A 26,647-nucleotide genomic window follows, 5' to 3' on the forward strand; every position below is an offset into this window, starting at 1 on the left:
TGATATACCCCCAATGGGGTTTCGATATTATATTATGGAAAACAAGATAGATCTCTCATCTTCTGCCACACACTCAAATTTAATGGATTCTCTTTCTGAATTTCCTTGAACTTCTCACCAGCTGAAGAGATGCCTTAGACTTACGTTTCACACTGCTGATCCAGTCAGTATGACCAGATGGATGCCTGTCTTTAGCCCTCCCATATCCATTGCCCCAAAGGCTGGACGTCCATTCTTTCATTCATTCAGACCTCACAAATTTGCTTTCTTTGGGAAGAGCCTTTTCTGAACAACTTCCCACACAGCCTACCCGAGTTTCCTAATGAGTCTTTAAGCTGGAAAAAATATTTTCATAATGTGGTTAGAGTATTTACAAAGGAGCATAAGAATCTAGCTCATCACTTCTCACGAGAGAAATCCTTGTGCCTGTAGCTGGCAAAACGTAATCAATCAGTGGGCACTTTGAACACCTATTATATCTAAAACACTTTGCTAATACTTGTAGGGAAATTCAAAAAACCACAAGTCACGACACACAAAGAACTTAAAATCAAACTGGAATGCTAATTTGTCTATGTAGAAAACCAATCAACTCTACCAGGCAATAAATGTAGAAACTGAAGCAAAACATGAAATACTCTAGGGTTGAGGTAGAGGTCTTTCTCTTTCTTGGGGTGATGATTAGGAGGTCTTCTTATGAGCATGGTGTGGTTTTAACCATGCCTTAAAAATTACAAGGGATTTTAAAAGGTAGAAAAGAGATGGATGCTCAGGGGTGAAGGGTTGGAAGGGGCACTGTAGAACCAGAGATGTGGATGTATTCAGTTTTCAGAGGGACATTTAGTGGACCAATATGGCTGGAGGGAAGAGTTTTTATCAGGAACATTATTAACATTAACAGATAGGTCCAGGCCACTCAAATAAACAAGCTTCTAAATTATAGGAAACTAAGGAAATATAAAGATTGACTAGATATTTGATGGTGTTGAGAAATAACTTTTTTGGTGGGATAATAATATCATGGTTCTATTTTAAAAGGAGAATCCTTGTCTTTTAGAGGATACGCTGAGATACCCTATGGATAAAATTGTTTGATATCTGGGATGTACTTCAACAGAATCTGAGGAGTTGGTCAAAGCATACAAAATTTGAATTAGACAGCCAGGCACGGTGGCTCATGCCTGTAATCCCAGCACTTCAGGAGGCTGAAGTGGGAAGATCACTTGAGGTCAGGAGTTCGAGCCAACATGGTGAAACCCTAAAACTACAAAAATTAGCTGGGCGTGGCGGCACGTGCCTGTAATCCCAGCTACTCGGTAGGCTAAGGCAGGAGAATCACTTGAACCTGGAAGGTGGAGGTTGCAGTGAGCCGAGTGCAGACCTTTGCACTCCAGCCTGGGTAACAGAGCAAGACTCCATCTCAAAAAAACAAAAATAAAAATAAATAAATAGCAAAACTTGAATTAGAGAGGAGGAATAAATGTGGGAGATCGATTCTACATGGTCACTATAGATAATAATAATATATACTTGAAAATTGCTGAGAAAGTAGATTTTAAAGATAAATGCTTGAGGTGATAGATATCCCAATTACTCTTATTTGATCATTACACATTGTGTATAGGTATCAAAATATCACATATACCTCCAAAATATGTACAACTATTATATATCATTTTTTTTAAAAAAAGAAAAAGTTCCCACCACAAAAAAAGTGATGAATATGTGAGGTGAAGAATATGGTAATTAACTTGATTGAGCCATTCCATAATGTATACACACATCAAAACATCGTGTTGTATACCATAAAAATATACAATTTTATTTATCAATTCAAAAATTAATCGGAAGGATTATATACTCTAAATGGGTGAATTGAATGCTTTCTGACTTATATCTCACTATAACTGTTAAAAATAAATAAATTGAATGCCCCCAGCCCCAAAAGAAAAATCTGAGGGAAGTAAGGCAGCAGAGTGGTTGGAGGTCTAGAAGAAACAAGATTGGCCATGAGTTGATCATTGATTGATCATGAATGAGTTTACCATTCATGAGTTGATGCTGGAAGATAGATACATGAGTGTTAATTTCACAATTTCTTTTCACTTTTATGTATGTAAATATAACTTAAAAGGTAGAGAGAGGCCAAGTGTGGTGACTCATGCCTGTAATCCCAGCACTTTGGGAGGCCAAGGCAGGTGGATCACCTGAGGTCAGGAGTTCAAGACCAGCCTTGCCAACATGCCGAAATCCCATCTCTACCAAAAATACAAAAATGTTAGCTGGGCATGATGGCATGAGCCTGTAGTCCCAGCTACTTGGTTAGCTGAGACAGGAGAATCACTTGAACCCCAGAGGCAAAGGGTGAAGTGCGCTAAGATTGCACCACTGCACTCTAGCCTGGGCAGCAGAGCAAGACTGCGTCTGAAACACACACACACACATGCACACACACACACACAGACCCACAGACGATGGGGGAAAGATAGAGCCAGGTACGTAAGTGTGTTTTTGTTTGATTCCATTTGTCCACCTCCCTCATTCACCATGCACATGGTTCAGTAACTAGACACATCTCTGGGGCTTGCAAGAAACAGAACAAAGGCAGTGGCCCTAGCTAAACATGACTACCTGGTCCCCAACAGCAGCTGCCACCCACCTGTGCCTGCACTGGAGACACCTGTAGCACAGGACTGAGGCGATTCCCCAATAAACCTTGGAGTCTCTGGAAGCTCACCTCCAAACCGCTCTATCTGGGGCCACACCTAATGATCTGGAGTGTGATCGATGAGGAAAGGGTCGTTTACATGACACAGCATGCTTAAGTGTCAGGTATAATAACCTTCAGTGACTTTTTAGCTCAATCCTTCATTTTACAGATGAGGAATCTGAAGCTGGGATCAGCAAAGGGAGATGCCCAAGGTTACACACACTGGTGGGGTCAGAGCCTAGATCAAACAGTGGTCTCCCCAAGAGCTTGAAGACCCTTCACCAGGTGGCCTCATGCTTCCCATATTTGATGAGAATCACAGATCTCTTAGCAAATATGTACTCAAGCTAGCCTCTCCCTAGCCCATTGACCTGTGATTGTCCATTCTGAAGAACACAGCCGAAAGAAGTCAAACACCTTTAACAAAACACATTTTGGAAGAGTTTAGCTAAAGGAAAGCACAGAAATAGGAAATAAGACATTGCTTGAAAAACCCTGTGAAGAAACAAAGGATACAGTGCCAGTCACAAAGTACATCATGGTGGCTGGCAAACTTGGGCTACTCAAACCCACACTTGTGAAGATACAGTGATGTAAGTCGGGGGTGTGGGAACAATCTCTAGCCGTTGGTAACTCCATACTTAGGTGTAATATTGAATACCTGCGATTTGTGTGTATTTCTACTTAGTTTTTTGCTGTTGCATCTGGATTCCTGCCTGAATTATTCTGTTTATGTGTTCAGTCCCATTAAAATTTACCATGTGCATGCTGATAACAAGTTTCATGTTGAAACATGCATAATTTGGATTGTGAAACAGCATGGTGAAGGAGCTTCTGCACGCAGCAGTGCAAACTTTCCTTCTTCCTTATTTTTTCCTAGACAAACACCTCCCAAGGCAAAGCCAAATGGCCCCAGAGCATTCCCATCTCTGCTTGGGCAACCAGCCATGGGTTCTTTCCTTCTCCATCATGTGCCTGGTTATTCAAAAATCCAGTAGAACTTACATGAGTCTTTTCAGGCTCACCTGTACCAATAAGAAAGCGAGCAGAGTGAATATTTCATACTATCAGGGGAAGAAATGGCACATAAAATTATCTCCGCCACATGGGGCAAGTTTACATTGTTAATTTACATTGGCAGGGCCCAGCTGGGTTGTGCTTTGCTCTTTCTTTTTCTCCAGTGGGTATAGCAGGGAGACCCTGCAGGAAATAGAAGCAAGAGCATGAATACATTAGAACAGCTTGCACAGATGACAAGTGCCTGGAAGGTGCATAAAACCCAGGAGCACGCATGGGGGCGTTTGATCATGACTAATTAAAATGTTCCCATCTCTCCTCTTCATTTGCTCTTAAGAGGCAATGTTGCAAAGAAGGTGGCTTGGAAGAGAATGTAGTAACTGAGTTGTAGAGTGAGAAACCATAGAATTCTACAGCATAATGGTGGTACTCCTGTTCAGTATCATAATCACAGTTTATTGCACATTGATGCTGGGCTATGAATAGCCCCCAAAGGGTTATTAAAATGGATCAAAACAATTTATTATTTCATTCATGTTATATATAAATGACATAATAAAAGAATATTTGACAGTGTAGTAACCAATGAAATAGCCTTCATATTATGTCACTGCATTTTTTTTTTTTTAATGTCACTGCTTATAGAAGAATTGGAGACTTTCATTGGGAGCAGATGTTTAGGTCTGAATCCAGTTTTTTCTAGACACCTCTTTCTGGATCACCCCCCTAATTTCTCTATTTGTAGCCTCTAATTGCTGCATCCTTTGTTGTTTTCATATTTTCACAACATAAACTCCTACTCATAAGGAAGTTCTGCGTCAGGAATTCAAATGCCATGGAGCAAAGAATCCAAATTCCTAAAAAGAGTCTAGGGTCTGCCTTCACTTTTTATGAGAGCTTGGAGTCCACACCTTTATATTCCAGGGTCCCAAATTTGTGAGTAAATGAGAAACCCAACATTTTCTTGCTTCACTCAGAATGCTTTCGTGTCTCTTTGGATCACCCTGAAGTCATGGGCAGTAGGCTGAGAACCTCAGTGCATCCTAGGGTGGTGTCAGCTCTTCTTACCTGCCTGTGGAATGAGTATATTGTAGGCCATGTGCTTCTCTCACCTGTGTGTGATCATGTCATAAAATTAACAACAGCAATACGTGGTCACTCTTTGCCAGGGATTTCAAAAGCATTCACTTTAAAAACTTCCAGTAACTTTCCGGTAGATATTATTACCTTTATTTTTAGAAATGAGGCTTCTAAAACTCCAAGATGCTAAATTCCTTACTCGGGATCACATAACTAGCAGCTGGTACAAATCTCATGCCCTTTTCACGAGTCACTCTTCCACAAGAACACTTTGTCTGCACACATGGCTGGGCAAGCGCTCTCTGATTCCTCTTGGTTTTTATGGCGTCCTGTCTGCAGTCTGATAGCTATTTCTGTTTTCCTAACTTATCCTCAACTCATCTGTAGGCTTAGGCTCTAATGCTGTTTAGTAAGAGATTGTTGAGAAGCAAGGCTAACAGAATGAAGGGGAAGTGGAAGATGAAAGTTGCCAGTGACTTAGGAAGCCAGCAAACACTTGCTTCTTTCTTTTCTTGGATAATTTTGTTTCCTTTATCCTCAGTATTTTCAAAGCAGAATAATGTAAAAGGTCATATCTAGAAACTACCTTTTAATCATGTTTCTGCTAGTTTCTCTCTCCCTCCTCTCACTTTTTCTTTCACTGTCCCTCCTTTCAGGTTTTTCTATGATAGGGACTTAAGTATTCACAAGCTCAGAACAAAACTTTTGGGATTTTTTAGCCTTGATGTTTTTTCAGATGCCTATATCCTCAAGATATGGCTGTTTATATTACAAAGCTGTAGTAATCAAAACAGCATGGTACTAGTATAAAAACAGACACATTGACCAATGGAATAGGATAGAGAGTCCAGAAATAAACACACACACACACACACACACACACACACACACACACACACACATCTGTAGTCAATTGACTTTTGACAAAAGTGGCAAGCACACACAATGGGGAAAGGATGGTCTCTTCAAGAAGTGGTGTTGGGAAAACTGGCCATCCACATTCAGAAGAATGAAATTGAACCCTTACCTCACATCATAAACAAGAATCATCTCAAAATGGATTAAAGTCTTAAATGGAAGGCCAGAAACTATAAAACTACTTGAAGAACACATAGGGAAAAACTACTGCACAGTATTGATTTGGGCAGTGATTTCCTAAATGTGACCCCAAAAGCACAGGCAAAAAAGTAAAAATAGATCAAAGGGATTGCATCAAACTAAAAAGCTTCTGCACTGCAAAGGAAACAGCAGAGTGAAGAGACAATCTACAGATTGGGAAAAAATATTTGCAAATAATGCATCAGGTAAGGGGTTAATATCCAAAATAAATAAGGAACTCAAACTACTCAATAACAAGAAAACTAATAACCCTATTTAAAAATGAGCAAAGGACCTAAATATACATTTCTCAAAATATATATGTGTGTGTGTGTGTGTGTGTGTGTATATATATATATACAGGCCAAGCATGTTGGCTCACCCCTGTAGTCCCAGCACTTTGGGAGGCTGTGGCAGGTGGATTGCTTAAGCCCAGAAATTTGAGACCAGCCTGGGCAACATGGCAAAACCCCATCTCTACAAAAATACAAAAAAGTATTCAGGCATGGTGGCACATGCGTGTAGTCCAGCTACTCAGGAGGCTGAGGTAAGAGGATCACCAGAGCCTGGAGAGGTCAAGGCTACAATGAGCCGTGATCAGGCCACTGCACTTTAGCCTGGGTGACAGAGCGAGACCTTGTCTTTTTTTTTAAAAAAAGACAGATGGCCAATAGATACATTAAAAAAGTTCAACATTCTTAATCATGAGAGAAAACCACAATGAGATATCACCTCACACCTGTTAGAATGGTTATTATCAAAAAAGATAAAAGATAACAAGTGTTTGATGAGGAGGTAGAGCAAAGGGAACTCTCATATACTGTTGGTAGAAATGTAAATTCATACAGCCATTTTAGAAAACAGTAGGGAGGTTCCTCAAATAGCTAAAAATAGAGCTACCATATGATCCAACAATCCCACCACTGGGTATCTATCCAAGGCAACGGAAATGAGTACAGTGAAGAGATGCCTGCACTCCCATGCTCTCTGCAGCATTATTCACAATGGGAAAGATGGAAACAACATAAATGCTCATCAAAGGATAAATGGATTTTTTAATGTGATATATATACACAATGGAATACTGTTCGGCCTTTAAAAACAACACAATTCTGTCATTTAGAACAGCATGGATGATCGTAGAGGACAATGTGCTAACTGAAATGAGCCAGGCACGGAAAGATAAATATCACATGATCTCACTTACTTGTGGAATCTAGAAAAATTGAACTCATCGAAGTAGAGGAGAATGGTGATTACTAGAGGCTGAGGTGGTAGGACGTGGATAGAGAACAAGGAAAATGTTGGCGAATGTATACAAGTCTGTTAGATGGAAGAAATCAGTTCTGGTGATCTATTGTATAGCAAGGTGACTATAGTTAATAGTAATGTATATCTTTCTAAATTAATTTTTTAAAGTGGATTTTAAATATTCTCACCACAAAGAAGTGTGTGTGGTGATGGATATGTTAGCTATCGTGATTTGATCATTCTACAGTGTATTCATGATCAAAAAATGTCACATACCCAATACATGTATACAATTATTACATCTCATAGAAAAACAAATACTGCATGTTCTCACTTCTAAGTGGGAGCTAAGCTATGGGTATGCAAAGACATGCAGAGTGGTATAATGGACATTGAAGACTTAGAAGAGGCAGGGTGGGCAGGGGGTGGGGAATGACAAACTGCCTGTTGGGTACAACGTCCACTACTCAGGTGATGGGTGCACTAAAATCCCAGGCTCCACCACTATGCAATTAATCCATGTAACCGGAAACCACTTGTACCCCTAAAGCTATTGAAATAAAAAAAATTGAAATTAAACAAATCATTGTTTGCCAATCAAAAATTTAAAAATAGAAAAATTTAAAGACGATGTGGTTCTTTAAGCTCCTGCTTCTGCCAGGCTGGGTCTATCTCACACCTGCATGGCCTCTTTACCTTTTTCTCTGCCACCCAGTGTTTCTCTAGTCAATGATGTGGATTATTAGTTAATAAACACTGAGTTTAATAAAACCAAAAACAGTGATATTTACAGCCATACAATTGTTGGTGGAGTTCAGCCATCTGACAGAAATTTCTTGAGTACCTACCACGTATGTAGGCACCTACCATGTTCGAAGGCACAGGTCTTGGAACTGTATCACGGTGTAAGATAGTCACAGTTTCTGCTGCACAGAGTTTTACAATCTCTGCAACTCGGGGAAAAGGAAACAGGCAATTGCAGGATTTTGTGGTGACTTCTGTGATGAGAATATCCAGGGCCAGGAAGCAATTGATCTTTTATCCATGGAACCAGGAAGAGTTTTCCGGAGCAAGTGCTGTCTCAGCAGGCACTGAAAGCTGAAGCTGTGGCAGCAGCTTATGAATTATGCTCCCTGCATCTTCCCTTTGTCTTTCTCCAGTGGTTTCCCAACCCAACAGAGAGGTCCTCTGCTCCAGACCCTCCAATGGCTTTTCAGCTCCCTTAGAAAAAAGAACAAAGTCCTTCCAGTGGCCTATAGCACTGGATGTGGTCTGTCCCCCTGACCTCTCTGGCTCCATCCCTTTCAGGGCTCCTCCTCGCCCTGTCTGCTCCAGCCACTGGCCTCCTGTTGTGCCTTGAACCCACCACGTCTCAGGCCTTTGCATTTGCTCTTCCCACTGCTGAAGTGCCCGTTCCCCAGATAGCCATGTGGCTTGCTGCCTGGTCTCAACCTCTGCTCCAATGCCACCTTTGCAAGGAGGCCTTCAGTGACCACCCTATTTGGAATTTACTGCAACCCATTCCTCACTCTTTGCTGGTGTTCTCTGCTGCTTTTTCCATGATCCATTTTTTCTCCCCTGCACTTACCACATTCTGATGTGTAACGTATTTACTTGTTTACTGTCTGTTTCCTCCTACTGGGATATAAGCTTTATGAATGCCTGGGACATAGCAGATGCTCAATAGGTATTTTTTAAATGCTGATTAAATACAACAATGAGTGGTAGGCAGGTGGAAGTAGAAGGGAGGTTGTCGCAGGCACAGGACAACGCAAAAGCCTGGGAGTTGACAGTATGCAGCACTTTTAAGAACCATCATTCTGAGCAAACTATCACAAGGACAGAAAACCAAACACCGCATGTTCTCGCTCATAGGTGGGAATTGAACAATGAGAACACTTGGACACAGGAAGGGGAACATCACACACCAGGGCCTGTCGTGGGAAGAGGGTAGGGGGGAGGGATAGCATTAGGAGATATACCTAATGTAAATGACGAGTTAATGGGTGCAGCACACCAGCATGGCACATGTATACATATGTAACAAACCTGCACGTTGTGCACATGTACCCTAGAACTTAAAGTATAATAAATAAATAAATTTTTAAAAAACTGAAAAAAAAAAAAAGAACATGAGAAGTCAGTCTCTGGGGCTAGAGCTAAAGCTGAAGGAGGAAGTCATGAGAGGGAAGGCTGGGGAGGAGGCTGGGTCATTCATGGCCTTTGAAAGCTCTGTTAAGAACCATTGATTTTTAGATCTCACAAATAAGTGAGAACGTGCAATGTTTGTCTTTCTGCAAAAGATGTGAAAGGCCAGAAAAACATGAAGAGATTTGCATTTCAGAAAGATGCCTAGTTTCCTGGTGAATGTACTGGAGGGGATGAGCGTGGAAAATTAAGACCAGAAGCTTGCCATAACAATTCAGGCATGAAATGATGAAACTTTTGAACTTAGGATGTTGGCAGAACTTAGGATGTGAGCAAGTAGCATCAACAGTCTGGATAGGAAAGATGGGAAAATGTGATGAGTCAAGGATGATGCCCTAGTTTCTGGTTTGGGGAACAAGGCAAATAATGCTTCCATTCTCTAAGGGAAAGAGGGAAAAGGCAGAGAACAGGGAGCAGATGATCTAGGGTCACCATGTGCAGTTGTGCAGGCTGTGCACTGCTCAAGCTCTCCTAGCTGGCCGAGGGGAAGGAGTGGAGACTGGAATCCAGCCGTTTTTTTTTTTTTTTTTTTTTGAGTGGGGTCTCGCTCTGTTGCCCAGGCTGGAGTGCAATGTTGCGATTTCGGCTCACTGCAACCTCCACCTCCCAGGTTCAAGAGATTCTCCTGCCTCAGCCTCCCAAGTTGCTGGGACTATAGGCGCGTGCCACCACTCCAGGCTAATTTTTTGTATTTTTTTGTAGAGACAGGGTTTCACTGTGTTAGCTAGGATGGTCTCGATCTCCTGACCTCATCATTCACCCACCTCAGCCTCCCAAAGTGCTGGGATTTTAGGCATGAGCCACAACGCCTGGCCCCAGCCTTTCTTCTACTCACCAACTTTGTATCCTGGCCCGGAGCTGCATCTCTCTAATTACCACAAAGGCACCATATGGGCTAACCACAGCCTTGAGATTAACTTGATTGTGAACTTCTTGCATATAAATTGTTTGTGGTATAACCAAAATAGAAATGTCTATTAAAGTGTTAGATGAACAGGTCTTGAACCCTAGTGAAAGATCTGGGCTGGAGATACAGATGTTGAAGTCATCTCCTTGTTGAAACCATGAGTAGATGACATCTTCTGGGAAAATCATGAAAAGAGAATAGGGTTGGTGTTCAAGGGATAAAACACAGTGTGGATCACATCTTCGCTTGTTATTTTATGGACATTTGCTGGAAACAAAGCACCTTAGTCAACACGACTGAATTATCTCATTGGACAGATAGGATGATTCATGATGCTATTGCATGACTCTGGGGGTAAAGAGTGTATGTCTGTTTTTCATCATAGAATTATTAAGATAAACAGACCAATTAAATCTGTAGAAATCTCACAGAGAGCCTTCTTGGTATATCTGGAGCCTCTTTTAAAGCCCATAGAGAGAGCTTCTTGTTTCAACATAGCCAAGATGTGCAGTGCTATGATTGTCCTCCTTGGAGGTATCACATACATCAAGTGTATGTTTTAATGTTTATTCATTTACTCTTTTAGTATTCCATCTGCAGTGAACCTCTAATAGAACTGTCTAACCCTGGAGCCAGTGGATCCTTGTTTTTTGTGACCAGTGATGATGAATTTATCATCAAAACAGTTCAGCACAAAGAAGCTGAGTTTCTTCAGAAGCTCCTGCCGGGCTATTACATGGTAAGGAACTGCACATCATGAAAGCTTCTACTTGAAGTTTAATTACTTTCCTCAACAGTTTTTTTCTGTTGTTTCTTCAATGACTCAGGCATGTTTCTTTCTCTTTGGTAAGCTTTATTCTGCATTTAAAGTATGCTATGACATTCATTGAATAGATGTTTTAAAGTAAACTAGAACTGAATGGCAGAGCATAGTTGTTGAATCCCACAATCCTGAGTTCAAATCCCAACCCAGCCAATAATTACTTGTGTGACCCTGAGTAAGCAGCATAACTGGTGAGCCTTAGCTCCCTCAGTCTTTGAAAGCTGAGAAAGACTTATCTTACATAGTTGTTGTGATAAAGCAAGGATACAGGGTATATAATAAAGGAAAGATAAAGGAAGCAATGCGTTGCAAAGCTCTTTGCAGCCAGTACGCAGTAATCGTATAAATGGTTAACTTTCATTGTTCGCTTATTACATGTTAAGCAAGGCCTTAAGTGCTTTGCATTCATTAACTCATTTAATCCTCACAGCAACCTTGGATACTACAATGATCACCATTTTATAGAAGAGGTAATTGAGGCAAAGATAAATTAAGTAACTTGCCATGGGTGATTCAACTGGAGAGCTGCAGAGCTGGTGCTACAGAAGCGGAAAGGGCTCCAGAGAATGCATTTTTCACCCCTACACTAATACACCAGCACATATTCTATGTTAGCTCTTCCCAGCTACTAGACTTCAGAATTTATAATTTCATAGGTAAATATGATAATATGAAAAATCACCTTTCATGTAATCTTTTAGAGACAAAGGAACAGTAACCTAGCCTGGATGGATTTACTATACATTTACTCCAAAATTTTCAAAACTAACCCCACTTTTCCTAAATCGTCCAGTCATTTTCATACCTCCAGTTTCATTGTACTTTCATAACAGTTATTAATTTTCTATGATTGGAAGGGCTACACGAAGCTGTCTGGTTTCAGAAGCTCAAGTTCTGCCAGTCACTTGCTATGAGTGGTGATAAATGTCATCTTTATTTTTAAAAATTCATTGATGAGATGCCATGTAATCATTTTATGTAAAAATATAATTTTATTCCAAAATCTGCTAGACACAGCATTAAATACTTAAATTAATCTCATATAGAAGTATAGAAATCAAAAATCTCAATAAAAATCTTAGTGGCCTGCAGGCAGATTTTAAAAGATTTCAATGCTGAACAAGTATTTTTTTTTTTTTTTAGAGAAAACAGAAAATATATAAAAGCCAAAAAAAATTCAACTAACTATAGTTTCTTTCCTAGAAATACATATTACTAAAATTTGGTATATGTGCCTTCAATTATACTTTGTTTGTGCACACATTTTAAAATTATCTGAAATTAGGATCAAATTGATATAATACTATTTTATAACCTGCTTAATTAGTAAATCTTAAAATTCCATAATTCTGAGCTCAGATATACTTGTCCTCTTGTAAAACTGCATTGGCCATATGTGACTACTTATATTTAATTAAAATTAGAAAAAAAGTTAAGAGCCAGGCATGGTGGCTCAACCTGTAATCCCAGCACTTTGGGAGGCCAAGGTGGGTAGATCACTTGAGCCCAGGTGTTCAAGTCCAGCCTGGGCAACATGGTGAAACCGCATCTCTACAAGAAAAATAAAAAATTATCCAGGCATGGTGGCACACACCTGTGGTCCCAGCTACTTGGGAGGCTGAGAAGTGGAAGGATCACTTGAGCCTGGAAGGTTGAGGCTGCAGTGAACTGTGATCAAGCCACTCCAGCATGGGGAACAGAGCAAAACCCTGTCTCAAAAAAAAGAAAAATTAAATTTAGCTGAACAAGTGGTTTTATCCCAATTATGTAAGCTGGTATAACAATATAATCCATCCCATTAACAAGAAAAAATGTGAACATCATGTGGTTACCCAAATAGATGAGGAGAAGCTAAGGCCCTCAAAATTCAACATCTTTGCTTAATTAAAATTCTAAAAAGTAGCAGGGGAGTTTTTTAAAAAAAAAACGTAAATAAATGAATACACGAGTTGTACATTTATCAGTCTTCCAAAAGTTCATGTAATAGCTCATGGAGAAAAACAAGAATCCTTTCTCTAGAAACAATAGGAATAGACCAGAATGACCCTCCCATCAATAGTCCTTTCTGATAAATTTGCTAGAAATTCTGGCATTGAGTCTTGAGTACAAAAAGAAATACAAAATAAGTACAAGCACTGTTCTCTTTAAATGACAGAATTCAAAATGAGCAAACCTTCAAGAAAATAAATCAGGAATTTCTAGAAGTGATATGACTGTGGAAGATTTGCAGGATAAAAAATAAATCTACAAAATCCATTATATTCCATTATATAGATGATATAGAGTAGGAGAATATAAGAGAAAAAAGAGATCCTGTTCATGATGACAACAACTTATAATGAACATTATTAGAAAAATAAAGAAATAAGTAAATAAAGTCATGTGAGTACTGTAATTCTGATTGGGAAAGCAAGATATAGTACGTGGAAAACAAACAATAATCAGTTCAGAAAGAATGTAATAAGAAAAATGCTAAAATACTTGAATCTATAAAAACAAATGTTACAAACCCAATATGAAGGAAACTACAAAATGTTATTGAAGGACATAAAAAAGATCTGAAATAATGAAAAAATATGCATTGTTCCTGAACTCAGTATTGTAAAGATTTCAACTGCTCCCAAATCAACTTATAAATCCAGTCTAATTCCAAGCAAAAATTCTAATAGGATTTTTCAACATAGCTTGACAAAGCCGATTTCTGTGAAAGTGCGAGCAAGTCTCATTTGAAGAATGTTTTTTAAAATGAACAATTAAACAGAAAGTTTGTAAGAATGGAGAAAACATTTTTGAAAAAGAAGAAAAACAGTAGGCCTGCTATAGCATATACCAAAAATCTGTAAGGCTGTAACTAATGTTAAGGATGTAGGATGAGTACAGTTTTAGACAGATAAATTAATGGATTCAAATAAAGTGTTCAGAAATAGATCTATGTGAATTTGTCTACTTACTGTATTGACATGGGGGGATTTAAACTCAATTGGAAAATGTCAGACTGTTCAATAAGTATCCATTTGAGGAAAAAATTAAATTCTCTATTTCAGATCTTTCGTATACACACAAAATTAATTCCATAGGGAGTAAAGACCAACTGTAATGACCAAAACTATTAAAAATTTGGAAGAAAATAAAAGTTTATGACTTTGGGATATAAAAAAGCTTTGTTAAAAACAAAAAGCAGGCCGAGCGCGGTGGCTCAAGCCTGTAATCCCAGCACTTTGGGAGGCCGAGACGGGCGGATCACGAGGTCAGGAGATCGAGACCATCCTGGCTAACCAGGTGAAACCCCGTTTCTACTAAAAAATACAAAAAACTAGCCAGGCGAGGTGGCGGGCGCCTGTAGTCCCAGCTACTCGGGAGGCTGAGGCAGGAGAATGGCATAAACCCGGGAGGCGGAGCTTGCAGTGAGCTGAGATCCAGCCACTGCACTCCAACCTGGGCGACAAAGCGAGACTCCGTCTCAAAAAAAAAAAAAATAAAAAGCAAACACACACACACAAAAATAAGAAACAAGTAAATAAATATGACCACATCAAAAGGCAACACATTTAGGCCAAGTGCAGTGGCTCATGCCTGTAATCCCAGCACTTTGGGAGGCCAAGGCAGGAGGATCACTTGAGGTCAAGAGTTCGAGACCAGCCTGGCCAACATATAGTGAAACCCCATCTCTACTAAAAATACAAAAATTAGCTGGGCGTGGTGGCACACACCTGTAGTCCCAGTTACTTGGGAAGCTGAGGCGGGAGAATCACTTGAACCTGGCAGGCAGAGGTTGCAGTGAGCCAAGATCATGCCAGTGCAGTCCAGTCTGGGTGACAGAGCAAAACTCCGTCTCTCAAAAAATTTAAAAAAAAATTTTTTTTTAAAGGCAACACATTTATATAACAAAAAGTACCAGACACAAAATTAATATAAGCTCATTGAATATTTCTGGAATGAAATAAAGTGAGAGCAGTGGTTTTCTCAAATGTTGAGAATTGGGGGAAGAATCAAGGATAGCGGAGACACTTTTCATTGAATACATGCCCTTTTGTAAACTATTTTAATTTCTTATCTACTTCAAAAGGGAACAAAAATAGGTATGTATTCCCTTTTTTTCTTTCTTTCTTTCTTTTTTTTTTTTTTTTTTTGAAACGGAGTCTTGCTCTGTCACCCAGGCTGGAGTGCGGTGGCGCTATCTTGGCTCAGTGCAACCTCTGCCTGCCAGGTTCAAGCAATTCTCCTGCCTCAGCCTCCTGAGTAGCTGGGACTACAGGCATATGCCACCAGACCAGGCTAATTTTTTGTATTTTTAGTGGAGACAGGGTTTCACTGTGCTAGCCAGGCTGGTCTCGAACTCCTGACCTCATGTTCCGCCCGCCCCGGCTTCCGAAAGTGCTGGGATTACAGGCATGAGCCACAGCGCCTGGCCTCCCTATTTTTTTAAATAATAAAAAAGACAACAGACTGGAAGAAACTACCCCATATAGATGAGAGAAATGATAAATATCCAGAATATATCAAGAATTTCAACAGTGACAAAAACCTACAGAAAAAAATGAGCAAAATTATCTTTAAGGTGACTAAAAATACATAAATAATCAGTGGCATTCAAATTTTTAAAAACAGGTTTCCATTTTTCACTAATCATGCTTACAAAGATTTTAAAGTTTGGGTACTATTCAGCACTGGTAAGAGTGATGGGAAAATCTATGTACAATCTTACATAGTGTGGTTGTAAATTGGTCTGCCATTTTGGAAGACAGTTTTGCAGGAGCTATTAAAATTTTAAATGTTCATCCCTTATACCTTGGCAATTCGTTTTCTCTTTAGCTACCTTAGAGAATAGTCACTTATGGCACCAGTCAATTCCTTGCCTGTTTTTAGTTGGAGCCAATTTGGGACATTATGTCCAATTTCAATTCAGTCACTTTCACTGCCCTGAGTTTAGAATAATAAAATTGCTGTCCAATAAGCAGACTTAAGAAATAGATTAGAAACAGCAAAATTTTAGTAATGGACATTAATAAAGATAATCACATTCCATTTTTAATTATATCAGCATGAAAACACATCTTTAGTGGAACATTATTTTGTCAAAATAGAAGATTGTAAATATATTTTTCTTGTTTTGGTTTCTAGAATTTAAACCAGAATCCAAGGACTCTTTTGCCAAAATTTTACGGACTGTATTGTATGCAATCAGGAGGCATTAATATCAGGATTGTGGTGATGAACAACGTTTTGCCACGCTCCATGAGAATGCACTTTACATATGACTTGAAAGGCTCAACGTATAAGCGGAGAGCATCCCGTAAAGAGAGAGAGAAATCCAACCCCACATTTAAGGACTTAGACTTCCTGCAAGACATGCACGAAGGGTTGTATTTTGATACAGAAACATACAACGCGCTTATGAAAACACTGCAGAGAGACTGCCGGGTAAGGAAGTTTGATTGTTGTGATTTTCTTTGAACTCTGTGCTCGTGTAAACTGTGGCTGCCACTTATTGAAAGCATAGAAATAAGGAATGTCCAAAGTGGCGGACATGTGGAATCCTATCTTTCCCAATCCTGGTGCCAAGCCATGCTTCCCTGATACTGAAGGAATTGGTAAATGATAAGGGAGTTATCTAGAGTCCTTAACCTACATCTCTGTTGTTTATTTATAATTAATAAGCTAAGTCAGCTTTCTTTGATAAAATGAAACAAGAAAGCCTTGTTTTCTTTTCTTTCTCCACTATGGGGAAGATAGTTTAACTAGAAAGAAATAGAATTTTGGTTTAACGTAGTGTTGAGTAAGAAAAGCCATATAGAAATCTTGGAAGAAGTAGGACTCGAATTTGGGAGACACGTTTAGAGAAAACGTACTTGGGATTTGATCTCCCTAGAGATCAAACGTACTTGATCTCCCTAGAGATCAGCATGGATGCAAAACTATGACGTGAGCAGAACGTTTGCTGAAATTATTTTTTGTGTTCTGAATAAGAGGTGAGCAGGAATGAAGCTTGCCAATTAGGGCAGACACCATTCCCTGCAAACTTAGCTGGAGTGATTGTCCGAAGTGTGGAGGAATTCCCCCAAGCCGCTATGCTTAAAAAAAAAAAAAAGAAAGAAAAACTAAGGGAAGATTTTTTCTAACATGGTGAAAAGAGACAAAAATTGTTTTGGAGAAAAGACAAATGCAGTGCTAATAGCTTCTGAAGGATAATGATCATGGGAGAACCGTCCAGCCACTTGGCTAAGGTGGGTAGTGGAGGTGGGCAGAAAGCACGATGGCACAGGCTGTGGTTTTCTGTGCTTTCCATGGGCCTGGACGGATGACCCATGTTGTTATAGGGGAGGGGGGACACTTCTCTGCTGGACCCGAACTCACGTGAAGGTGAGGAAGACAGTCTGACACCCCTTCTAAGGTATAAAGCAGGGAATTTTCACTAAAGAACGCAGGCCTACTGTTTCTGTTTTTTTGTTTGTTTGTTTTTCTTCCTTTCTACTTGTTACAGCTTGCATGATTGTGCACAAAAATGTGTCCTTAGAATTGTTTTTCTTTATTGACAGAGATGTTACTTCTATTGTTTAGCTACCATTTATTGAATGCTTATAGTATGCCAGGTTAGTCTAAGATTTTTTAATGCATCATTTCACTTAATTACCTCAGCAGCTCTTTGAAGTCAGTACTATTCATACTTCCATTTTCATTGCTGAAGAATTGGGTTCTTAAAGAGATTCAGAAACTTATCCAGATTACTTAGCAAGTCAATGACAGAGCCCACATGTGTTTGGGTACAAAGGTATGTGCTTCTAACAACTAAAACTTAAAGGTTCACTCTGAGGATTCTTTTTTAATTATCTTTTCAGAACTCAGGGAAGGAACAGTAGGAACCAAGCAAACAGACAAACAAAAAACGTCCAGCAGATATTCAGATATCTGAGTGGATTTGAGTGATGCATATTTTTCTAGTCAAAAAACGTAAAAACAAAACACACATATTTTAGTAGAAACTTATTCCTGTGTTTTTTCTGCCTTTTACAGAATGTAGGTAAAAAGTGACTCTCAATTCCCCAGAGTCTAGTGTCAGCCTCCCCAGTTTTAGGTTTGCTTTCTCTTGTGTGTGCTTCTTGCCCCTTTAGTATGGAAAGCCTTTATCTGCTGCCTTCTAACACCACATGCTTCTCTGCCAGAAAAAAAAAAAAAGGCAAATGTAAAAGAGCCATTACTCAGGATTTGTCTATTTATTAGCGTTTCCTGAGCTCAGGACTGAGACCGCGAGGTCAAACCAAACTTTTCATCACGGATGAGACCCTGGAGATTTGCCTTTTATTTTTTATTCTCTGGCAGGTTTATTGTTCTAAGGAACATAAAGGTCAAGGTAGAGCCTTACTCCCTCTTACTCACTGCGTTTGAAGTTGTACAAGACACAGATCATGGACATTCTTTAAAATATGTACATCTGCCTTGAGAAAGGCTTCTCTTGGGATGGTATGGGAGTGTGTAAATGCTGAGCTGTAGGGGAACTCAGCTTCCTTCCCTGATCTGTCCTGACCATGACCAAGTCCTCTGGGATCTGGATTCAGCAGCTGCTGCTCTGAGCAGAGCTGCCTCAAGCAAAGCGTATTTCTGGAATGGTGAATATTAATATTTAATAGTCAAGGGCCTCTTAGTAAATCATATGAATGCTGTGAACTGTCCTCCCCACAAAAGATGCCCATCCTCGTGATGGATCATGAATCTCTTGGAGCCCGTTGTTCCTCCTCTTCCTCCCCCAAGGCTCAGAATCCCCTTCCTAGAGTTACGTCTCTCTCTTCAGGTCATCCTCTGAAGGGCCAACTCACTGGATGACTGCAGTAGGATATGTGGTTGACATTGTCCCACTATTGCCTTTGCTTTGCAGAGCTGAGCCTCTGTGCTGGCTGAGGGACTGCAGAGACCCAGAGGGGCTGCAAGGTTGGTCTGAGCTGAGGCCAGCACCTATCAATCAGGAGTCTTTTCTGCTAAAATGCCTGTTAGACAGTATGGCTAAGGCTCTGGAAACAAACCAGTTAGAGGAATGTATTACTGTGTCAGCACCCCAGGCAGAGAAGGGTGAACTAGACCCATATTAGGATATATGCTTCTATTCACTTATCAGCACATATTGCAAGCACACTACATGCCAAGCATGAGGTGCATGACCTTTATTTTTTATCAATTGCCATACAGTCTAGTATGTGCAATGATATTATATTGTGAGGATTAGAGTAGGGAACATTGTAGCTTGCTTTTAAAGGATGAGAAGCTTTCTCCGGGTAGGCAAAGCAGTAGAAGCATATTTCTAGGAAAAGAAAATAGGTATGAAACAATGGGTGTGAAATAGCACAACGTGTTCTGGGAGCTATAGTTGTTCGGTTTTGGGGCAGTTAATAGGGAGAGCATGTGGGGCAGAAGAGGAAAGTGGCCACATAATATGAGAGCCACATATTGTCAGAAGACCCTTTCTGGTGGTGCCAGGGAGCTCTTAAGGGCTTAGCAGTAGCAAATCCAAGAATCCCAGACCTTTGGACCCCAGCTTCTTTGTTGTTCCCAGACAGATTTGTTAAGCCTCTTAACCTATGGCTGACCTCTCCCTGCTTCTTGGTGCCCCTACCTCTCCTTTCATATTTTGGCTTGACATCTCAGACCCCAGGATTCTATTTCCTTTAGCGTGAGTGCTGGCCGGAAGGGCCAGCTTGACCAACCTTATTCCCCGCTCCCCGTGGACTGCTTCCCTGACTGCCAATCAGAGCTGCTGTTTCTGAGCTCTGTGTCTGAAAAGACCTGAACAGCCTCATCTTGCACTGAGTCCTCCTGACACATGCCATCTTCTCCTGGCATCTTTGTGGCAACCCCTGAGTCCCTTTGCCTGGCTTCCCCAAGCCCAGTCCCAGATTATCTCCGTTTTGAATCACTTCAGACTATTTGGAAAGTTGTACTGGTTGTCCTCCTATCAAGAGTCATTTGTGTAACAAAAGTACATTTATATTGCAGTGAGTTTTCCCATGGAAGCAATGTTGTAAATGGTCATTAGACTTTTTCTCTTTCCAACTTTTATTTTAAGGTCAGGAGTACATGAGCAGATTTGTTACATGGGTAAATTGTCATAAGGATTTGGTGTACAGATTATTTCATCACCCAGGTAATAAGCGTAGTGCCTAATAGGTAAATTTTCCAACTTCCTACCCTCCTCCTCCCCGCCTCCACCTTCAGGTAGGCCCTCGTGTCTGTCGTTCGCTACTTTATGTCCATATGTACTCAATGTATAGCTCCCATTTAGAAGTAAGAGCATGCAGTATTTGGTTTTCTATTACTGTGCTAATTTACTTAGAATAATGGCCTTCAGCTCCATCCATGTTGCTGCAAAGTACATGATTACACTCTTTTTATGGCTACGTAGTATTCTGTGTTGCATATGTACCATATTTTCATTATCCAGTTCACTGTTGATGGGCATCTAGGTTGATTCTATGTCTTTGCTATTGTGAATATGGACTTTATTTTATTAGCACTGACCCTGGTCTTCTTTAGGAGTGTGTACTGTCTCTCCAGCGAGACTTTAAATGTCTCCAAGGGCAAAGCTCATTCTTTACACCTCTCTGCAGCTGCGGCACCTGGCTTATTCTATACACTCAGTACATGTTTCAAGATTGTAATTGAAAACTCTTTTGAATTGAAAATCCATGTATTAATTTTAAAAGAACAATTAGGATCTATTTTTGTATTCATTGTAATTTACCATGATTATTTTTTCTCTGACATAAGTTATCTATGTAAAATCTAGAATCCCATATCATTTAATTAATTTGATAAATTATATCCTGAAATATTTATTAATAACTCTGGGAAATGACTTTGAGACAAAGTATATTAGTGAGAACTTGTGTTTACAACCCAAATATTTTTACTCTTTCAAGTGAGAGTCATTTCAGAGACAGTCTTGATAATTAATGACCTAATTGACTTATTTTACATTTATTATCTTTTTCGTTGAGCCGCAAGTTAATTTTTAAAGAGTGTGGAACCAATTTTCTTTTTTCACACAAATGACTGTAACCATAAATATTAATAGGTTCTCAGAATTTAATGAAACCAGTCTGAAGAATACTGAACCTTTCTGATGTGCAAAGAGGGATCTTTCTATGTAAGGCAAGCTCTAAATGTATGGATCAGATTCTTATATCAGCTATGGGCATGTTTGCATGGGTTACAAAATGGGTTATTTTATATAATACTTAATTTAACATTATGGCTATTGCTTACCACTCAGCTATAATTTTGCTAGGAGTAAACTTTTTACATTTTGTTCAGATAGTTTATTTTCTTTTTTTGATATTGCTTGCCTTCTCAGTTATCACTGGGGAAGAAAAAGTGCTTTAGACCTAATAGAAAGGAGATGTACATATCCTGAAGGTAGGAATACTTCAATTTAAACTATCCTTTAATCAATAAGGAATTCGATTTTGTGTTTAGACTTCAATCAAAACATGAAAAGGGTGCAGGGACATCATTGACTCCACACTCCTAAATTACTTGTTTTGTTTTTGTTTTTGTTTTTGTTTTTTTGAGGTGAAGTCTCATTTTGCTGCCCAGGCTAGAGTACAGTGGCATAATCTCAGCTCACTGCAACCTCCACCTCCCAGGCTCAAGCAATTCTCCTGCCTCAGCCTTCCAAGTAGCTGGGACTACAGGCGTGAACCACCATACCCAGCTAATTTTTATATTTTTAGTAGAGATAAAGTTTCACCTTGTTGGCCAGGCTGGTCTCGAACTCCTGACCTCAAGTGATCTTCCCGCCTCAGCCTTCTAAAGTGCTAGGATTACAGGTGTGAGCCACCATGCCCAGCCAAATCCTCTGTGTTTCAAAGTGTGTTTTACAAATGCTGTAAACCCATGAGATATTTGATTTGCTCCATTGTCTTAAAATTATGAGTTTTTTCTATCTATAATAGTTTGATATCACAGCAGTATAAGCATAAGGCAGAGTTAAAGTTGGTGAACAAATAAAACCAACTCATAGAATCAAAGATTATTTGAGCTGGAAGGAATCCTAAGATTTCCTAGGAAACAGTAAAAGAATGCCTTCTACTCTCTGGTCTGAGAAAAAATGATTTTGGACTTACCTAGCCAAGCCAGGTTTTATTGTGAGAACAGAAATAATGACATCATCATATCATGTGTGCAAGGGCTTTATAAATTTTTCTACCTGTAAATTTTTTTACTTCGTATTTTGAGATAATAGATTCACATGCTATTGGAAGCAATAACACAGAGAGATATCACATACCCTTCACCCAGTTTCCCTCAGTGGTAATATCTTGCACAATCTTGCACAACCTTAGTACAGTATCACAATGAGGAAATTGACTTTGATACAACCTACTGATGTTTTTCAGCTTTTTTCAGATTTCACAAGTTTTACATGCACCTGTGTGGTGGGGGAGGTTCTGTGCAGTTTTAGACATACATAGATTTATATAACCACCACCATGGTCAAGTACAAAACAGTTCTTTCTCAAAGATGCTAATGGTACCCTTTTATAGCCACAGCTACCTCCTTCCCTGACGACTCCTTCCTAATCCTGTGCAATCACCAATCTGTTTTCCATCTCTATAATTTTGCCATTTCGAGAATGCTGTATAAATGGAATCGTACAGTATATAACCCCTGAGATTGGCTTTTTTTTTAACTCAGTATAATGCCATTGATATTCATCCAAATTATTGCCTGTATCAGTAATGTGCTCCTTTTGATTGCTGAGTGATATTTCTTGGTATGGATGTATCACAGTTTAACATTCACCCACTGACAAACATGTGGGTTTTTTCTAGTTTTTGAGTGTTACAAATAAAGCTGCTGTGAACATTTGTATACTGCCTTTTGCGTGAGCATAAGTTTTCATTTCTCTGGGATAAATGCCTAAATTCAGTTTCTATGTCATATGGTAAGTGCATGTTGAATTTTTTAAGAAATTGCCATACTCTTTTCCAGAGTGGTTGCACCATTTTACATTTCCACCAGCAGTGGATGAATGATCCGTTTTTATCCTTATCCTCGCTAGCATCTGCTGTTGTCACTATTTTTTATTTTAGCCACTCTGATAACTGTGTATTTAAGTCTCTTGCTAAAAAATTACTTGAGTATATGCCCCAGAAAAGCAAAAGATAAATCTAATAAAGCAGTTTGGGGATATAGAAAAGAGTGGTGAAAAGACAGCAGAAAAGCTCAGTGGTTAAGTTTAATGCCTGGTAATATGCCCGTGAGACTATGCAACTGACAAGATTCCTAAGAAAAGGCCTACGATACAGGAGTTTAACGTGTGTGTTTCTAATAATAAGCACTCCTGTGAGACTTCATCTAAATCTATTCTACAGCCATTGGTATTGCTTCATTATGTTGTAATTACTTGATTACATGTTTAACGTTTGCTACTAAAAATCTGCTCTGTGGGAACTGTGGAACCTCATTTTCCCAGTCTTAGCTCACTCCAGAGTTCTTACACAGTGTTTCTCTTGGTGTCAGTCTTCTGATGGAGCCTAGGAAGTAGCAACAGCAAACATTCTTGGAATAGTGAATCTTACCTAATCAATGAACATAATAAAAGCAGGTTTTAGTAATAACCTACACATGGCTCGTCTTGAAAGAACCAAAGTAAATCATGTCAACATTGTGAATTTGTGGATAATTGTTTGGAGTACATTTGTATTGCTCATTTGGCCAAGGTCTGTTAAAGGCCAGTAAATTACTAAATTGCAACTGTGTTAACCTCTTCATCCCTCAGTTTTTATTTAGGTGGCGACTGGTGTCCCCATTTAAGACCATCCATACACCACAACTGTTCAGTAGTCTTGGGAGGGGCTGGTGCCACTTGCTGCAGCTTAGTTCTGCTGAAGGTGGGGAATGGAAATGAGCTGCTGGCAGTAACAGAAGGAACACAATAATCTGTGCAAGATAGTGTCAGGGTAGCTACAAAAATCAAAATACTCTATGTTGTTCACGCCTGACTTTCTACTAAGTAAGACAATTCCCAGATTTTACAGAATATGCTCTTCTGGGTTTTGGTGGAGAGAGGGTTCCATCTTGGATATAACCTATAGATACCAAAGTAGCTTAACATGTAAAACAAATCATATGTAATATGTAATCATCAAATATGTATATACAATACAATACATAATACTTTATTTCTTGGACAATAAGGATGCATTTCCAAGGCTTACTTTATTTAGTGTGTTGGTTCAGGTAACATTTATTTAGACTTACTTTGAACCAGACAATCTATTACATATAGGTTCTCTCATTCATCTTCACAAAGCCCTGTGAAGTGAGTGGTATGATTCCCTTTTGACAGATAAAGAAGTGAATCCTCAGGAGAGGTTCAGCTTCTGCAGGTCCACAGAGCTCACAGTGCTGCATCCAGAATTTATACCCAGGTCTGTCTGACTCCAAACCCATGTTCTTTCATCATTACACTCTCCTTAAGGAGCTTATGTGTAATGGTGGTAAGGCCACTGAAATGAAAACATTAAGTAATAACATGGACAGATACAGGCAGCATGGGCTAGAAGTGCTCAATGACTGGTCCCCTAACTCTGACAAGGAGTTGTAGGGGCAGATGCTGTAGGAGTCAGGAAGGGGCTCAATCCTAGTGGAGAGCTTGGTTTGGACAGAACAATGAGTTCATGAAATCTTGCAGCCTATTTCAAGGAAGGAGGAACAGAGGAACACAGTGCCAAGTGACTAAGGAACACAAAGTAAAATAAATAATCCAAACATTTAATTTTAAAAATTTAATGAAAAGCATAATCAAGCCCATTGACATTTGCCAACTGTTACCAAGGTGCATGCACACGAAGTCCTATTAAGTCAAAAGCGAGGCTTCCTTCTGAGCAATGCGATGGTTACAGGGGGGTTGATTGTTTTTGAAATCTTGCAGGGGAGGAGATTAGGGACTCGATGTGTGACGTTGAATCCTGTGTGAGCAGCTTTTGAGAATTCTGATTCACTACAGAAACGGAAGGATTATCAAGTCAGTAGTTTGCTTTTTTTTTTTTTTTAAACTCTCACTTCAAACCGAAGTATTATCGAAAACTCTACAGAAAGAATGAAAATGGGAGACTGAAAGTAATTTCCTTGGCTCTAAGAAGTAAACTCCTTTTCCTTTCTTCCTAAAAAGAGATATTACCTAAATATTGGAGAGTTGAAGCATTTCCTGAGTTTGTTGTTATATGTCTAGCAAGTTTTCGTTTTAAGTAACTTGTCCCACAGAACTTTATATATGCAATAATTCAAGTTAAGGAAAGCTAAAATATTTGGGCTTATAAAATAGAACAATGCTATATCTACTACTTAGAGTTTCTGGCTTTTTTGTAAACAGAACCTACTGGTCTCTGATTAGATGACCCTAAGTGTAGGAGTAAGGTTGATATAGGCCCCAAATGGAAAGACCCACAAAGTATCTGGGGGAGGGAGCAAAGGGAAGGAAATGCCCCCATGGACCCCTCTCCTCCTCCCTGTTGAGAATCCTGGGAGTGCAGAGAGAACAGCTATGGCAGGAAGGGGAAGTGGCCACACGGGGCCTGATGATAGCAACTCTGGCTTTGAAGATGTCTCTGGAAAGGCTTTGAGGTTGGCTGCTGTGGATCTGGTTGTGGATTCTAACGTAAGCCAGTCATGCAGATTGTGATGCAAAACAGAGCAGGGTTGCCAACAGCCAATCCAAAGATGTAGGGGCGGCAAACCCTGGTGATTTACAAAATGCAGTTGAGGCTCCTTACCTTGGGAGGAACTTCTGGAAGCTGGTGAAGGACTGAGTTACAGAGATTTAAGGCATATTTGAGAGTTTCCAAGGTCCAGGAAAATATTACAAAGTTTAAAAAATGGTTCAGAAATGTGCCTTGTGATACATTACCCAGTGCATTGTATACTTTTCAAACATGACCTTGTCTTCCTCCCAGAAGCTTTCAACTTAGGCTTAAACAGTAAAGAGTAAAATCAGTTTGATTTTATAGGGCTTAATTTCATTCATTCAACATCCAGGGCACATTTATGGAGTACCCACGGTGCTGTAGGACCAGGGCCTGCATGTTATTTTGTGAAAAGTAAAGTACTTCTTTGGACATCCAGTGGTTCTGAACCTTTCAGAAAAGATCACCGCATACTGGCTTCTGAGACATTTGGGGCCACGTGTATGGCTCTTCATCCCTGTCAGTATCAGTCCGCACTCTTTACATGCCCTTCTACCCTGCAACTGAGTGTCCCTTTGATATCACCAGTGTTCTTCCTTCAAAAACATTTTTAAATTTAGTGTTTTTTAAATTTTGAGACAGAGTCTCACTCTGTTGCCCAGGCTGGAACGTGGTGGCATGATCATGGCTCACTTGCAACCCTCTCTCCTGGGCTCAAGCAATCCTCCCACCTTAGCTTCACAAGCAACTGGAACTACAAGCACATGTCACCACGCTCAGCTAATTTTTGTATGTTTTGTAGAGAAAGGGTTTCACCATGTTGCCTAGTTTGGTCTGGAACTCCTGGGCTCAAGCAATCCACCTGCCTTGGCCTGCC

The 26,647-nt window shown here is 39.7% G+C and overlaps 1 protein-coding gene across 3 annotated transcripts in view; it reads left to right on the forward strand.

Annotated features, from left to right (window-relative positions):
* The window catches only part of PIP5K1B (phosphatidylinositol-4-phosphate 5-kinase type 1 beta), a 306,505-nt gene that overhangs the window by 174,872 nt on the left and 104,986 nt on the right, over window positions 1–26,647 (forward strand). For all 3 annotated transcript variants that reach the window (XM_015117852.3, XM_077966192.1, XM_077966191.1), the window contains exons 6-7: window positions 10,858–11,010; window positions 16,216–16,515. In XM_015117852.3, the coding sequence (XP_014973338.1) occupies window positions 10,858–11,010; window positions 16,216–16,515 (453 nt within the window). The remainder of the gene's footprint in view (window positions 1–10,857; window positions 11,011–16,215; window positions 16,516–26,647) is intronic.

This window comes from Macaca mulatta, chromosome 15 (assembly GCF_049350105.2).
Source record: "Macaca mulatta isolate MMU2019108-1 chromosome 15, T2T-MMU8v2.0, whole genome shotgun sequence".
Lineage (NCBI taxonomy): Eukaryota > Metazoa > Chordata > Mammalia > Primates > Cercopithecidae > Macaca > Macaca mulatta.